The 15,690-nt window shown below is 36.1% G+C and overlaps 1 protein-coding gene across 4 annotated transcripts in view; it reads left to right on the top strand.

Annotated features, from left to right (window-relative positions):
* Positions 1–11,944, top strand: part of Enpp1 (ectonucleotide pyrophosphatase/phosphodiesterase 1) — a 65,388-nt gene extending 53,444 nt beyond the window's left edge. For all 4 annotated transcript variants that reach the window (XM_078019111.1, XM_078019112.1, XM_078019113.1 and 1 more), the window contains 7 exons: positions 63–114; positions 1,694–1,848; positions 3,455–3,584; positions 4,544–4,624; positions 5,814–5,946; positions 7,712–7,874; positions 9,358–11,944. In XM_078019111.1, coding sequence (XP_077875237.1) covers positions 63–114; positions 1,694–1,848; positions 3,455–3,584; positions 4,544–4,624; positions 5,814–5,946; positions 7,712–7,874; positions 9,358–9,528 — 885 coding nt within the window. In that variant the 3' untranslated portion in view covers positions 9,529–11,944. The remainder of the gene's footprint in view (positions 1–62; positions 115–1,693; positions 1,849–3,454; positions 3,585–4,543; positions 4,625–5,813; positions 5,947–7,711; positions 7,875–9,357) is intronic.
* Positions 11,945–15,690: the final 3,746 nt, after the last annotated feature.

Genomic DNA, 15,690 nt, shown 5'->3' with positions numbered 1-15,690 from the left:
TATGTTTATGAAATTAAAATATGTCTCTCAATCCTTAAAAAGAGTTTTATAAACTTTTTTAGATTCTGCCAATTGTGGATTTCGAGATACAGTTTAATATGACCATGGCAGAAGGTAAGACATATTAATTGCAGGCCTGGAGTGTGAAAGCAGGATTTTTATCAATAGTGTGAACCACAGAAAATTGGTTTGGGGGCATTATTTAAGACTATTCAATACAATAAAGGTAATGATGGAAAACCATTTGATGAAAACAGAGATTTCTCTGCCTGACAGTCTACGCTATTAGTTACAATGAAAGAATGGTGTATAACATATTTAGCGGAAGCTTCTCTTTAGGGAAATTATGAAGCGTTTTGAGGATTTTCCTAGGTTGAGAGTAGAGCCCCAGGTTTCTATTTAAAATACCTATTAAGTTTCTGTTTTACATGGATCTTAATTCTAAGAGATTATAAATTGATTGATGGGTTGTTTTTTCACAACTTTTGAATGAAAATTAAGAACATGTAAGCAGGTGATAACATTTTTCAGTTGTGATTTGGATGTTCAGAGGCAGATCTTTAAGTTACTGGGCTCACATTTTTTTTTCTTTTTGCCCTGCTGGAATAAAGAGGTAAATTCTGCATTAATCCTGACTTGAGCTTGTCTATATAAAATTGCTACTGTAAACATTGGAGTTCACTGTTTCAGAGAACTCAGTTCATAGATGGCCAGATCCATTTCTCAGGAGATTGAGGTGAGGCAGAACAGCATGGTGGAAATGTAAGGCAGAGGAAAACAGCTGGGAACAGAGCAGAGAGAGAGAGCTCTCTGCTATGAACAAAATATATACCCCAAAGGCACACCCCCAATAACTCACCTCCTCCAGCCACACACTGCCTACATACAGTTACCACCCAGTTAATCCCTATTAAGGGATTCATGTGCTGATTAGGTTAGGGATCTCAAACCCAATCATTTCACCTCTAAACTTTCTTGCATTGTCTCATACATGAGCTTTTGGGGACAACTCATATCGAAACCATAACAGAATTAGAAACACCTTTTTATCCCCCAGGTGGTAAAGTATTGTGCTGAAGGATGGCACTTTGAGCATTAGGCAGATCTGAGTTTGAATATAAATTTAGGAACTCTCTGTATCAAAAAAGTATTTATTTCCTATAAGTTGTTGTTTCCTCGTCTGTAAAATAAGTGTATAATGTTAATTTATAGGGAGATGTGAGAATTAACTAGTTGATGTAAAAGAGTTCTACAGAGCCCTTGACACTCAGAAAAAGGCAATAGAAAGTGTCTATATTGTTATTGTTCCATTGGGTTTAGACTCAATTTCAGTTCTGAACCTTTGTGTTCCAAGTCTCCTTGTATGCTTTCTGCAGTATGACATTAAAATAGTGAAGATATTTTGAGTACTATAAGTCCTAATTAGCTGGAATGCCTAGCAATTTCATGTTTTATCCTTTAGTGATAATGCTGATAACACATTGATCTTTATAGGCAAAAATTGAAGTGGACCACATTTTTCAAATGTTTATGTTTCTGCTCTTTGCAATTAATTGTTGTTTTACAGTTAAAAATAATTTTTCAACATGCTTAAATAGAGGAAAGGGTTAGATGGGTGTATCATCACATATCATCATATAATGTACACTGATTATATTTAAATGGTGATCTCATTTTCCGTCTATGACCCTAGAGGAGAATATCAACCTTGGCACTTTACCATATGGAAGACCCAGACTTCTTCAGAAGAAAAACAGTGTCTGTCTTCTTTATCAGCACCAGTTTGTGAGTGGATACAGCCATGACCTCTTCATGCCCCTCTGGACATCCTACACTGTCAACAGAAATGCAAGTATTTGTTCCCTCTTTCACTATGTGTACCTCTTTCAAGTTATTAAGCAAAACATTAAAAGCATAGTTTCTCACTGTTAATCTCTATTATGTTTTCCCAAATGAGGGTAATACTGAACAGGAAGTCACATAAATTAAATTTCAGTTCTAATTCTGCCACTAACAAGTTACATGACTTTGGGCTGGGGATGTGGCTCAAGCAGTAGAGCGCTCGCCTGGCATGCTTGCGGCCCGGGTTCCATTCTCAGCACCACATACAAACAAAGATGTTGTGTCCGCCAATAACTAAAAAATAAATATTAAAATTCTCTCTCTCTCTCTCTCCCTCTCTCACTCTCTCTTAAAAAAAATGTTACATGACTTTGACATGCATTTAGAGCAGACATCTGTGAAATAAGGTGTGTGCAGCACAGGATTCTCCTTTGCCTATCTCCTCCTGGTTTTGGTAGCTTATGATTCTGATTTATAATTTCATAAAATCAGTTTTACAGTTAGTCATAATTATTCATTTCTGAATACACAGCATATGGGCACAAGTGCTTCCCCCAACTGCCCACATCGTATAGGGGGTCCTCATTGATGGGGAAGCCATGGAAGCTCAGTCTCTTTGCTACGTATGCCATCTGGAGGGGGAGATGCCAGTCACCTCTCCCTGTCCTACCAACACACAGGGAGCTGGGTGTAGAAAGGGGTGAGGGCAAATATCCCAGGAAAAGACCACCATTTCCCCTTAATCCAGCCCCTCACTCCAGTGCCATGGTGGAAAGAGAATGGTGATGGGGAGTCCTAGAAAGAGAGAGAACAGGGGAGGAGGTCCTACCTGGTATTAATTTTAAGCTAGACCCACCAGACTTTCAGAGACCAAGAGTGATTGGTCAGCTGTAGAATGCTCTTAAGGGATAGAAAAGAGATTTAAGAGTGCTTCATTGAGGAGCTGTTAGAGTTAATAAAAGTATCGCTACTCCTGAGGTAAGTAAGTACAAAGATAGGGCACTGGAGTACATATGATATATAGTATACACACATATTTATGTGTTTATATAAAGTATCTTGAACTTCATTTTTTTTAATTTTCAAAGACTGCCTTTAATCACTTTTTTTATATGACTTCATCATATACAGCATGCATCCTGTTTTGTAGGCACCCTATCCTATCTATAGTTGTTTAGTACTGTAATTATGGAGGTTGTTGGTTCTGTTTGAACTTTTTAGTTTTGTGATGTCATTGAATCTGTGTGAATTCAGACATCGCTGCTCCTGAGGTTTCTCCCTTGCTGGCTCTCCCAACAAGTTTTGGCTGCATGGTTGGAAATGGAAGACCAACTCCAATCTCAAACTGTTTAGATAAAAACACGATAAACAAAATGAGCAGAGCAGAATAGGAAGATATTTGCACATCTCTGACAGACAGTGTCCTTAACGACGTAAAGAATCTTTGTGTTTCCGTTAGAAAAAAGATGACTATACCAGGAGGAAAATGGAAAGTAGGGAAGGATGTGAACTGACAGGTAGCCAACTGCAGCTCACCTCTTACTATTTACCCAGGGATTTTCTTCTCTTCCTGTGCCCTGTACCTGATGGTTCTTTTCCTTTGGTTCTTCAGGACAGTTTCTCTACAGAAGACTTTTCCAACTGTCTCTTCAAGGACTTCCGGGTTTCTCTTAGTCCTGTCCACAAATGTTCCTTTTATAAAAACAACGCTAAACTGAGTTATGGGTTCCTTGCCCCACCACGTGAGTATCTTCCTCCTGCCCTTCCCTTTTCTTCTCTTGCTTTCTTTTGTCTTCTTATTTATTAATTTTTCATACAGGGCTGGGGGTGTATGTAGCTCAGTGGTAGAGCACTCGTCCAGCATGCACAAGGCTCTGGGTTTGATTCCCCAGCAAATAAATAAACAAAATAAATAAATGGATGGTAAGAAATCTTTCATACGTCATAGGGCAGTGGACCTTGGAAAGCGGCCTCGGGTTCTTAGGAAGGAGATGTACCTGTATTGTTTGAAAATAAAGTGTGATTTGTCAAAGAATTTGGTAAAGGTGGAGCCTTCCAAATGCCTGCTTGTTCACTGCTGCAGAGCCCCCTCGGGAATGGACTTTTGAAGTGCCAAATTTGGTTTCTTTTTTAGAGACAACCTTAAAAGGTAAAAATCAGAAGACTCCAGGTGCTCAAATACCTTCAGCATCCAGTCCAGTCCCCAGAATGTCTGTAGTCAGAACTTGGCTGTTGCCTTCCAGAGACTGGAGCCAAGCCTGCAGCTCACACAAGGCGGCCTTGTATAGCAGGTTGAGGCAGACAGCCTGCAAGACCGCCCATGGTGTTTTTTTTCTGGGTAGTAGGTGTTGTTATGAATCAGTCTTTTTTTTTTTTTCTTTGATTATGAAAAAGTTTAAGGAAAGAAGATTGTAAATACAATTCACTTTAGTAGAAATAGGCATATGTTTACTCTGAGACTCTTTTAATAAGTTTTTGCTTTTGGGATAAATTCATCTTGAAAAGGGAAAAAGTATAAAAACTTTTTTTTTAAGGGACTTGACCAGATACATTACATTTCCCCTTCACTTGGTAGCTGGGAAAGTTTTACAGGTTTAAGATGATACTTGGCTTATGTTTTTAAATGTCACCCCTAGGGGAAACTATAATTTCGAATGTTATTTGTGTAGGATGAAAAAGTTGTCCTTTTTTTCCCTTCTAGAATTAAATAAAGAGTCAAGTCAAATATATTCTGAAGCTTTGCTAACTACTAATATAGTGCCAATGTACCAGAGTTTTCAAGGTAAAAAGCTTTATATTTTATAAATTCAGTACATAAAGGTATAGTCTGAATATAATAGGATTTATGGCCTAAATTAAATGAGTAAATATCAAATACATTCTTAAAGATTTATTTGATTTTGAGAATTATAGGACTCAAAAAATTAGAATTATGATATATTTTAATGACTATGCTGTTTTATGTTTATAAAAAGTATGTAAAAAAAAGATGGGGGATTTCCCCACCTTAGCCTAGAGCAGAGGTTTCTGGGGACCCTACCAAAAGATATGAGATTAGGCTGTGTTGGGTTTCATAAAGAATACTAAACGAAAAAAATCTTTTGGTGTCCTCAGAAATGATCAAATCTTCCTTAAAATAGAATCAGAGTTTTTTTTTTTCCTTTTATCTAGTATTATCAACACATGTTATGGTGATATTTCAATTGATTTCACTCTTTTTTATCCCAACATGACACCTACATTACTCACAGAAGAATAGTGTTTACAATATACAGAGAAAGAAAGCAAGAAATTATAAGATAAACATTAATCATATGGACTACACTTAGGTTTTGCTTTCTTTTGTTTTCTTTCAGATTTTCTGACCTAGAAAATAAAAGTGCTTTAATCCTAACATAAAAAAGTATATAAAGTTTTTCGTAAAGTTATCTACCTAATACAGTCAACTAATACTTATATTAACTTTCAGTCTGATTCTCTCTTTAACTATTTGAAAGTTCTTGGTAATTGTTATTGTTTTTAAATGTACTTCATATCATCATTAGCCATTGTGGCTTGACTCCTGCAGAGTAAATGTACATTCGTATTTTAACTGCTCTATAAAATATCAAAATATAGAGCATATATGGAGATTTTTACTCTAATTTAGATCTATAACACTTGTGAATATTTCAATATTTAAATAAATCTGAATAATTTCTTGGTGTTTGTAGTGTTGTTATATTTAACCATTTTGACATATAATCAAAATGGTTCCTTATAGTGCACACATGCAGGGATGCCCGAAATAGAATTGAATTCAGCTTTTGACCAAAGCCAAACAATGGATTTTGGAACTCACATTTAAGACTTAAGTCAAACTTGACTTTATCTCTAATTATAGCAAATCATTAATTTTGAATCATGATGTGAACTGATTTCACATGTGGCATACAATTTTTTTTTAAACTATATCATCTGCCTTGTTTCAGTCATTTGGCGCTACTTTCATGACACCCTCCTGCAAAGGTATGCTGAAGAAAGGAATGGCATCAACGTCGTCAGCGGTCCTGTGTTCGACTTTGATTTTGATGGAAATTATGATTCCACAGAGATTCTGAAGCAGTAAGAACATATTTTATTACCTTAAAAATAGCTGTCAGTGGAGACTACTATCCTGTGGAGGTAACAGAACCCTTCCTCTCTAGTATAATTCACATCTACTCACAAGGCTCTTCTGGCTACACTGAAAGCTCGTGAAATCTCTGATTAATTTGATGTTTGGCTCAGTGTTCAGCAAAATAGTTCTTAGATAAGAGAACTTATTTTTTCCCCCCTTTTGATTCGAATCAGTAATTACTGGGCTCAATTTCAATGCTGAACTCAGTATTTAAGATCTCTGTGTAGTGAAATGTTAAGATACTATCTTAATACATAGACTTCCAGGAAGAAGATGAAGAACTGAATGGTGTGGCTGCAGATACCCTGAGGCCAGGAGTGTAAAACCATGGTGCCTCAAGTCTGGTGGCTTTGGGTTAAGGTCACAGCTTTTAGGCAACTCTGACTGGAGGGCAATGATAGAGCAGCTCCTTATGGTGCTGTTTCTATAAAATGAGATGGGAAAACATTTTAGTCTTTTTTTTTTTTTTTCCATTTCCAGGGGTCAAATCCATGGCTTTGCCAGTGATCCCCAGCTAGCTAGTTATCTTTTTTTTTAAAGAATAATTACAAGATTTGGGGGAGCAATTTTGCTTTCAAGATCACAAGACTGAAGACTCCACTGAGATTTGGCCCCTTGGAAGAATTTTCCTACTCTCCCAGGCTGACTTAAGGGTTGCTATTTACCCATATTTATCTGGGATCATATCAGTCTGCAAAATTGCAATTTTGTTACTATATAAATTGATACATGAAAGTCCCACATAAGCAGCCTCAAAGCTCATAGCAATAGAGAGGGAGAGACCTTCATAGCTTCCCATTCATAGTTTTCACCAGAGCCCTATGTTCTAATCTGTTTTATATATTATGATTCCATGTAATATCATATTCGAAAATAATCATCCCACTACCTTAAACTTTTAAAGATGCTGGGAAAAACCCCACAATTTTAAAACCAAAGGAAATATCAATCTCAGCACTGCAAAAAGAAAAAGAAATGGAAATAGGAGAATCATAATAAGTTAAAGATTTTGCTTCAAATATCTTAATAGGTTGCAATTTTTAAAAAATTAAGTTTCAAGGTAAGAAAGAAAATCCAGTTAAAACAAAAGAGAATGCATGACACCATGTCCTCTCCGAAGGAACTAGAATTAAAAAACAAAAAAAAGGGGGCTGGGGATGTGGCTCAAGCCGTAGCATGCTCGCCTGGCATGCGTGCCGCCCAGGTTCGATCCTCAGCACCACATACCAACAAAGATGTTGTGTCCGCCAAGAACTAAAAAAAAAAATAAATATTAAAAATTCTCTCTCTCTCTCTCTGTCTCTTCTCTCTCCTCTCTCACTCTCTCTTAAAAAATTCCTCACCTGTTACCTCTGTGTCTTCTATTTATTCATAACTTCAAGACCTATTGAGAACTGCCAGTAATCCTAAGAATCTTGTTGCTAGGTGTTCAAAAATATTTTTGTTTCCCTTAGCCTCTCAGTTCAAGTGTCTTTAGTTAGAACTGAAAAAAATAATTTGAATTTCAATAGAAAGTAATTATTTGGGTCTTCTGATTATTAGTTTCAATCAATAGAATATATTCAGACACTGTGATTACCTAACTTCTTATAAATAATTTAATTGAATTTTAGTTTTAAATGTGCTTTGTTAGAACATGTTTTATCAAAGTGTTCATTAAAAGGAAGATCATTATTTCCTTCTGAAAGTGAATACTGGCATATTTTACAGAAACATCAAAGTCATCCGTAATCAAGAAATTCTGATTCCAACTCACTTCTTCATTGTGCTAACCAGTTGTAAAAATAAATACCAGGATCCCTTGCAGTGTGAAAACTTAGATACCTTAGCTTTCATTTTGCCTCACAGGCCTGACAACAGCGAGAGCTGTGCGGTAAGTAGCCTTCATTAGTCTCTTTTGCATATTGAATATCTAAACGTGTGTGTATGTTTGTATGCATGTCTTACATCAGACAACTGTGGAGAAAAACACAACTGTTTAAATATATGTGGACTTTGAAATTGCGTCTTGATCCTCTAAGATGACAGGTCTTTGAAGAAGTTCACCTTCTCTGCTAAAGACACTCAAAATCAGATTGGATTCAAACTTCACATGGTCCCATCACCAAATTCTAAGTTTATATGAAGTGTGATTTTTTTTTTTTACTTAAAAACTGGTTTTATAAAAATTTTCAGCACTATTATAAATTAGTCTTAACATTGTGGTTAGACATTTCAAATAAATGTCTACATATAACTTTATTATGAAAATCTCATTTCCTGTTGTGTTGTCATTCCAGGGTTTGGAAACCATTGTTTTATATTATTTTATATTTAGAGTTTTAGAATTCTAAATTGTAGATTTAAAAATTAAAATGGCACACGTTAGGCTGGGGATGTGGCTCAAGCGGTAGCGCGCCGCCTGGCATGCATGCGGCCCGGGTTCGATCCTCAGCACCATATACCAACAAAGATGTTGTGTCTGCCGAGAACTGAAAAATAAATATTAAAAAAAAAAATTCTCTCCCTCTCCCTCTCCCTCCCCCCCCCCCTCTCTCTCTCTCTCTCTCTCTCCCCTCTCTCACTCTCTCACTCTCTCTTAAAAAAAAAAAAATGGCACACGTTAACAATTGGTAAGTGTTTCCAAATGATGAAGAGTACTCCCCACGTTTCCTTGGGTGTTTTTGTGTTTCCAGGTTGTTTTCTTTTTTTGTGGAGGTTGGGATCAAACTCAGGACACTATGTGTACTAAACACACACTGTGCTACTGAATTGCCCTCCCAAACCCCTAGGTCTTTTTTTTTTTTTTTCTTTTTTTCCCTTCACTGAAGTTACATAAAGTAAATCCAGACCTGAGTTGGCAAGAATTTTTGATTTTCATACCAGACCCTGAGGGTGTGGGTATGAGTGTGGGTGTGGTTGATATCTGGAGTTCCATGGTCAAAAGGATCTTGAGGCCCATTGTGAGCTCAGCCAGAGAGAGTGTTGCACTCACTCATTTATACTTGGTCTCCTTTAGCCAGCTATTCATCAGGGCATTAAATTTGACCCTCTGAAACCCCACACGAGTGACATTTCTTGCAATATCTATGCAATATATAAGCATGTGTTACAGGCCTACTTTATTTTTTCCAAATTTGATACAACTAGTTGAACAAATATGATATACATATTAGATATCTATATATTTGATAGAAATATATATATTAGAAGACAAGCTACTCAACAGTGGGGATTCTGTCTAATTTCATATGGCATCTGCCATTTCGGAGTACTGCAACATCCCAATTGATTAAGCTGGGAAGATGGGAGATCTTATTGGAAAAGCGAAGTGAGTGTTGTTGGTGATTCTCCTTCTTTGTTTTCCATCCTCGTAGCAAGAGAAGCTTGAGCCCTCATGGATTGAAGAGTTGTTTATGTTGCACAGAGCCCGGATCACAGACGTTGAACTCATCACTGGACTCAGCTTCTATCAAGAAAGAAAAGAGCCAGTTTCAGACATTTTAAAGTTGAAAACACATTTGTCAACCTTTAGTCAAGAAGACTGATTTTTTTTATTAAAAAAAAAACACACCATAAATCTTTTTGAGACAATCTTATATTTTATACAGCCCTCTATTCATGCTATTCCTTTTTTTTTTTTTTTTTTTTGAAACTGTTGAGCAGAGTTGGAACTGAGAATCCTCTGTGATTCAGACATCTCAGGGAAACTTGTGGACTCAGCACAGCAGCAGGAGAGTGCTTCTATTGTGTCTTGCAGAAATTTCTGTGCAGAAACTATGTATGCTATTGAAGTTCAAAGACAGACTACACCAAAACTGCTCTTCTATTTCTCTTAAGGGAGAAATAGCTGTGAACATTGTCTGGACACCAGATAGTAGAATTATATTATTGGTAATAAATATGGTGTTGGAAAACACTAGGCTAATTAATAGAATTGGCATAGTCCATGTTACATTAGTATCTTAACAAGAATTTACAAGTGGCTCTAGATTCCTTTTCATTTGGAGTTTCTTTGTTTTTAGTTTTAAACAAAAAAAAAATAGTGGAAATCAAAATATTTCTGAGGTCCTATTCCTTTTCTTTATACTCCCTCAAAAACAAAGTAATCAATCTTGTGGCTTTTTAAAGTTGGATTGTATTTCTTTATATTTAATGTCTTTAACACCTGTGAGTTTGGTATATCTACCAAATTTAAAATTTTACTCTATGTTTGTACAAAAAAATATTTCCATAGTGTTCATAATTAACAGAGGCTGAAAATAGCCCTAAATGTAGTTCTTTAAGACTGTTAAAATTGAGTCTTATCTGGGTGAAACCTCAGAGAATTTGTGAGTATATGAAGGTGACATTTTTCACAGAGAAGGTAGGAATGTTTTCCTGTGTACGCAAGAATGACTCCACCAGCTACAGAGCTGTTCTGTGCTCAGCTGTTCGTTTTGAAGCTCCATAAATGACAAAATGAACTTGATTTTCCTACTACTTGGCAATAACCTTTCATTCCAACTGTGAACCTTCAAAGACTACATTAGGCTACTTGGGTCCAATTTAGGTATAATATTAGTACACCAAAGATTTGTATGTGTCCTACATTTGATAATCATTCTTCAACTGCCTAGGAATGAGCTGCAAAGACCTTCAAATAATATAAATTGTGACTGAAATTTTAATTTAATAACTTAGTTTCATTGGTTTTTGTCTTGGTCTCACAGTTTCCTAAAGCTCTGAATGTATATTTTTTTTTCAGTCTATTTTCTCTCCATTGTTCAGATTTAGTTATTTCCATTTTTCTATTTTAGAGTTCCCTGATTCATTTTCACCTTAATCCATTCTGCTGTTGAGTCTATGCATTGATTTTTACATTTCAGCTTTTGTATTTTTTTTACTTCTAAGATTTCTACTTGATTTTTCTTTATTGTCTTCTATTTACTGAGAATTTTTATTTCTTTGCTAAGATTTTCTGTTTTTGTTGTTGTTGTTTTGTTTAATTTGTTTCAAGGGTGTTCTCATTACTTGTTGGAACATTTTTACGTTGGCTGCTGTACGATTCTCATCAGATCATTCCAACATCTTTGTCATTGCAGTGTTAGAATCTTTTTTTTTTAACTTCAAAAAATATTTCCTGCTTCTTAGTAAGATTAATAGTTTTTAATTGAAACCTCTATATTTTAGGTATTCTGTTATAAGACTGTGGATCTTATTTGAACTCTCTGTTTTTGCTAGTTTTTTTTTTTTTTTCTCTGATAGCATCCTAGCAGGGAAATTGGGGACACTGCCTCCATATTACCAGGTATGGCTAGGATTCCAGGTTCCCCTCTCAGCCTCCATTGACACTTGGGGTGAGAGGAGATAAATAAGGTGGGAATTTGGCTCTGCATTAGCTCTCTATTGATCCCTTCTTGACTGGGATGTGCATGGCACCTGTTAACTGCTCCCACGTGGTCTCCACTTAAACTTTGGGACTGGGGTGGAGGAAATGACTTCATTATCATCAGGTAAGGATGAAATACCCAATTCTCTATTCTCAGCCTTCCCTGACCCTTACCCTGCCAGGGGATCTGAGACACCTCTTTGTATCTTGTCAAGGTTGGAAGTCTGGGCTCCCCACTAAGCCCTTGCTGGTATGGGGGGACCACGGTTCTTTTTGTGGTGCTTCATTGGAGCAGAATGACTTTTGTTTCATGTCATGCTAGGCTACCCATTTTTTCACCCATTGGCTGGCAAGAGAGCAAGCCTCTCTTGGGACATTTCTTTTTCTCCTTTGCTCTTGTTGTTTGCAGGTTGTTGACTTCTTTAGCTTCCAGTCTGAGATATATGAGCTAAAAGATAACTTAGGGAATACATCCCAGTGTTATTTCTTGGGTCCTGAGGCCCTTATCCTGTCTTCCGCCTTCTCTCCACCATTCAGAGTCTTCTTGCATTTGTTGTATATTAGTATCCAGGCTTTTTGTACACTTAGCAAAAGGATATCTACTTCATCTTTGTAGAAGTGACTCGTTGATTTTTATATAGTCTTTAAAACATGTACAGACACATGATAAGCTCTACTTAAAAAATCTTGGCAGAGCTTAATTAAATAGATAGGTGCCCAATCCCTGTGCTAGACACCAAGAATACAGGAACAAGTTAAACTCTTTACATTCTTGAGAGAGAGGAAGCAGCCAAGTGTAAATGATCCCTAAGGAGTGGGAACTATTATTTCAAAGCCATGAACTGGGTGCCAGAGAGCACAAAGGAGATACTGGGTACTTCTTGGCAGTTTCAACATTATTTTCGCAACCTTTGGGCTAAGGCTTGAAGGATGAATTGGAGCTCTGCAGGAGAACACAGTAAAGATGGAACATTCTAATATCCCTTGGATGGATACATTTTTGGAATTTCCCCATTTACCACTATTTTTGATATATTATGTAAGCATCACAGTGACCAATTTATAATGTACAATTCCATTATTTTTTTTTGCTTTCCTATAATAATCTGTTCTTAAAGGAAATGTTAGGCTAACATTTGTTACTCTGTCAGTATAAATAATCTGGGACTCTTTAAAGGAAAGAGCATCTGTATTCTTTTTAGCTATTTATCTGTTGCTCTTATATAGTATTCTTTCCTTTTTTGTGTGTGAAAGAGACCTCTCCTTATATTATTTCTTCAGTTTAAAACATGTGACATATCTCTACTCCCCCAATTTGAATTCACATGACCACTTTTGATACCCAAATCTATGGATATTTGAGCCCATTATATAAAATGGTATAGTATTTGCATATAATCTACACAATCCTGTACTTTGTCATCTCTAGATTATTTATATTAACTAATGCAATATAAACACAATATAAATAGTTTTTATACTATGTTGTTTATAGAATGATGGCAAGAAGGAAAATGCCTGTGCATGTTCAGTATAAATAATTATTTTTTAAACATTTTTAATCTGCAATTGATGGAATCCATGGTTATAGAACCCACGGCTCTGAACGGCTGACTGCATATGGAAATAACTTTTTTTCCTATTTTTCCTAATAAAGGCTATTCTTTACTTTTCTAATACAAAATGAAACTTTTTTTTAAAAAAATCCTGAATATTACTGCTATTCCTCCAGTCATACTCCCTATTCCTCCAGTTACTCCAGGTAAGTAACTTTCAAAGAAAATTTTGAAGTAGTCAGTTCATTCATTGCAGAGAAAAAGAAACAGGCAGAATTTTAAAATATTTTCTTGAGTCAAGAAAAAAGGACAAACCTTAGGGGCAAGAAGGTACATGCTCAGGCACCCACAGAGTAAGTAGACACGTAATTCAAGGACTCTTAGGCCAGTTGCCCAGTCCTGTGTGAGGAGATAAGGTGGGGGTGGAGCAGAGACCACCCCTCTCCTGGAGAAGTTACTCTCTCCCCTTGGCTTTTTTCTGTAAGTAGCCACAATAACTGCCGGACCCTGCACTGCAGGTACTAGCTTAGATTTCCGAGAAGCTAAGTTTGACCTTTGAAACTGAATGTAGTGATTATACTTACTGAAGCTTATCAGAGGAATTTGGGGAGGCCGTCAGTGCTTTCATAAGCATTAAGTAAAACCTTACCATGGCTATAATCCAAGGACATTTTCCCTGATATTGGGCCAGTCTAAACATTGTTAGAGAGAAAAAAATTCTTCTATAGAATATAGGTATCTCTAAGTTAAGAAATGTGGGCTTTCAAATAAAACTTAAATATACTGAATCTTGTCTGCTTTTCTGTGTGGATATGTGTGTCAAGGGTGGGGAGGGGAGGGAGGAGGTACTTCTCCAAGAATATGACACAAAGTCCAAGGGTTGTTGACAGTCAACCACAGCTGTATTGTTGGAAGGAGAAAAAAGATCCAAAGTTCATTTCAGGATCATAGAGTAAACATTTCTGATCTATAATCTATATCTTTGTTTGGGGTATTTTTATTACATGTAGTCATACTTCCAGGTAAAACCAAGTGACATATAACTATCCTTGCAGTATTTGGAATTGTTTGAAACCGGAGGGAAAAGTAGCCCACTTGTAACTTCTCCAGGAGTCTTTTGATGTGAAATGTTTGCATTTACCCTTTCCATTACAGATATATGGTTGAAGAAAAATAAAGATGTTTACTAGCAATTATATTCATACCAGAAATTATAAATGTAAGATATATGACTTACAAAAGGAAGCTATATAAAGCAAGCCTTCTTCATCCCCCAGCATGCTGCTGTTTTAAATTTATGCTTATTTATAAATCATCAATTCAGGGAATGATTTTAGGATTTTAAAAGGAATAACTAATACTTTGACTTAAATTCATTTTTTTAATTTTATGATATATCAGAAATTCAGGGCTCAGAATTAGAACCTACTTTAGCTTTAACATAGTAAAGATACAAAACAATTTAATAAAGATACAGGAAATAAAATGTTTACAACATCCCTTGATAATTTTGTCCCACATTATCCCAATAGTTCCCATTTTTGAAAAATGTTCATGGATACACTTATGTGGCATCTTACCAAATGTGATATAAAGGAAAAAAAGCAGGGGTCTCAGAACTGAAAGTTTAAATCATTGAAAACTTGAAAATATTTTAAAGGAGACTGAAATTTTCTCAGTCTAATGAATGGGTCTCATTGCTCAATTTTTCATAGTTTTTTAAAGTTTTGAGATGGAGAGAAATTGATGTGACACCATTTTTGAGAAATCAGCGTCTCTACCTCAGAGCAAAGCCTGTCCAAGGAAAGGGACATGGCTCTTGTCCTTGAAAAAACCCACTTGAGCACTCCTAGGCACATACCCACCCTGCTGTGTTGTTTGTCTGCAAAAATGCAATTTTTTGTTGTTCCTTAATTTGTATATAGTGGTTGCTAGATGGCATTGTGACCAAATAGGAAGTTGTACCCAGACCCCAGACACTAAATTCAAATAGATGATTTGCTATAAACCATCTATGCAACCAAAAGAAAGAAAATAATTTTAGGATGATGTGGTTGTAAAGGATGGTTAGCTTCTACTTGGGGGATCAGTGTCCTGATTTGATCTTACCCTCAAGAGAATATCATTATCACAAATTTCATAAAGAAGTCAAAAAGTCTCAAGAAGCTTCACTATCTAAACATTACCCAGCCTGTGGCCTTCTGCTAAGTTTGCTGATACTGTAACCTTTGAGCTTTCCCTCCAAAATTGTAACTGATGAGATTTTTTTTGTGTGTGTCAAGAGTGTGCTGTTTCACATGGACTATAACTCAGTATCATGGGATTTTTTCCCCCTAGTGTCTATTTTCATTTGGCATTTACCATGCCTTTCTTATGTATACAGATAAAGTCATATATTTATTGTCATGTCTCCAAAGTTATCCATTACTGAGAACAGAAACAATCTGTATGTACATCCACTGTTGCAAGCATAGTGCCTGGAACAGAGTTGTTGTTCATTAAAAATGTGCAGATGAATGAGTACCAATGGGACAATCCTACCAAAACATCCATTTAAGATAGCAAATGCATCTCAGCTTACAGAAATGCAGCTAGAAGACAACTACACAGAAATCGATTGTTCTTTGCCTCCTTGATTTTTAAGTGCCAGATGGAATTTTCCATGGGATTTTTTTTTTTTTTTTTAAAGAAGCTCATTCATAGAAATCTTGCTAGGGTACAAGGCAGGATTTTTGAAAACAATAAATGAAAGATGAGGATGTCATTTAAGGACCATTTACAAT

Source organism: Ictidomys tridecemlineatus, chromosome 8 (genome assembly GCF_052094955.1).
Source record: "Ictidomys tridecemlineatus isolate mIctTri1 chromosome 8, mIctTri1.hap1, whole genome shotgun sequence".
NCBI lineage: Eukaryota > Metazoa > Chordata > Mammalia > Rodentia > Sciuridae > Ictidomys > Ictidomys tridecemlineatus.
Note: the sequence above shows the minus strand (reverse complement) of the source record. Positions and strands in the feature narration are given on the sequence as shown.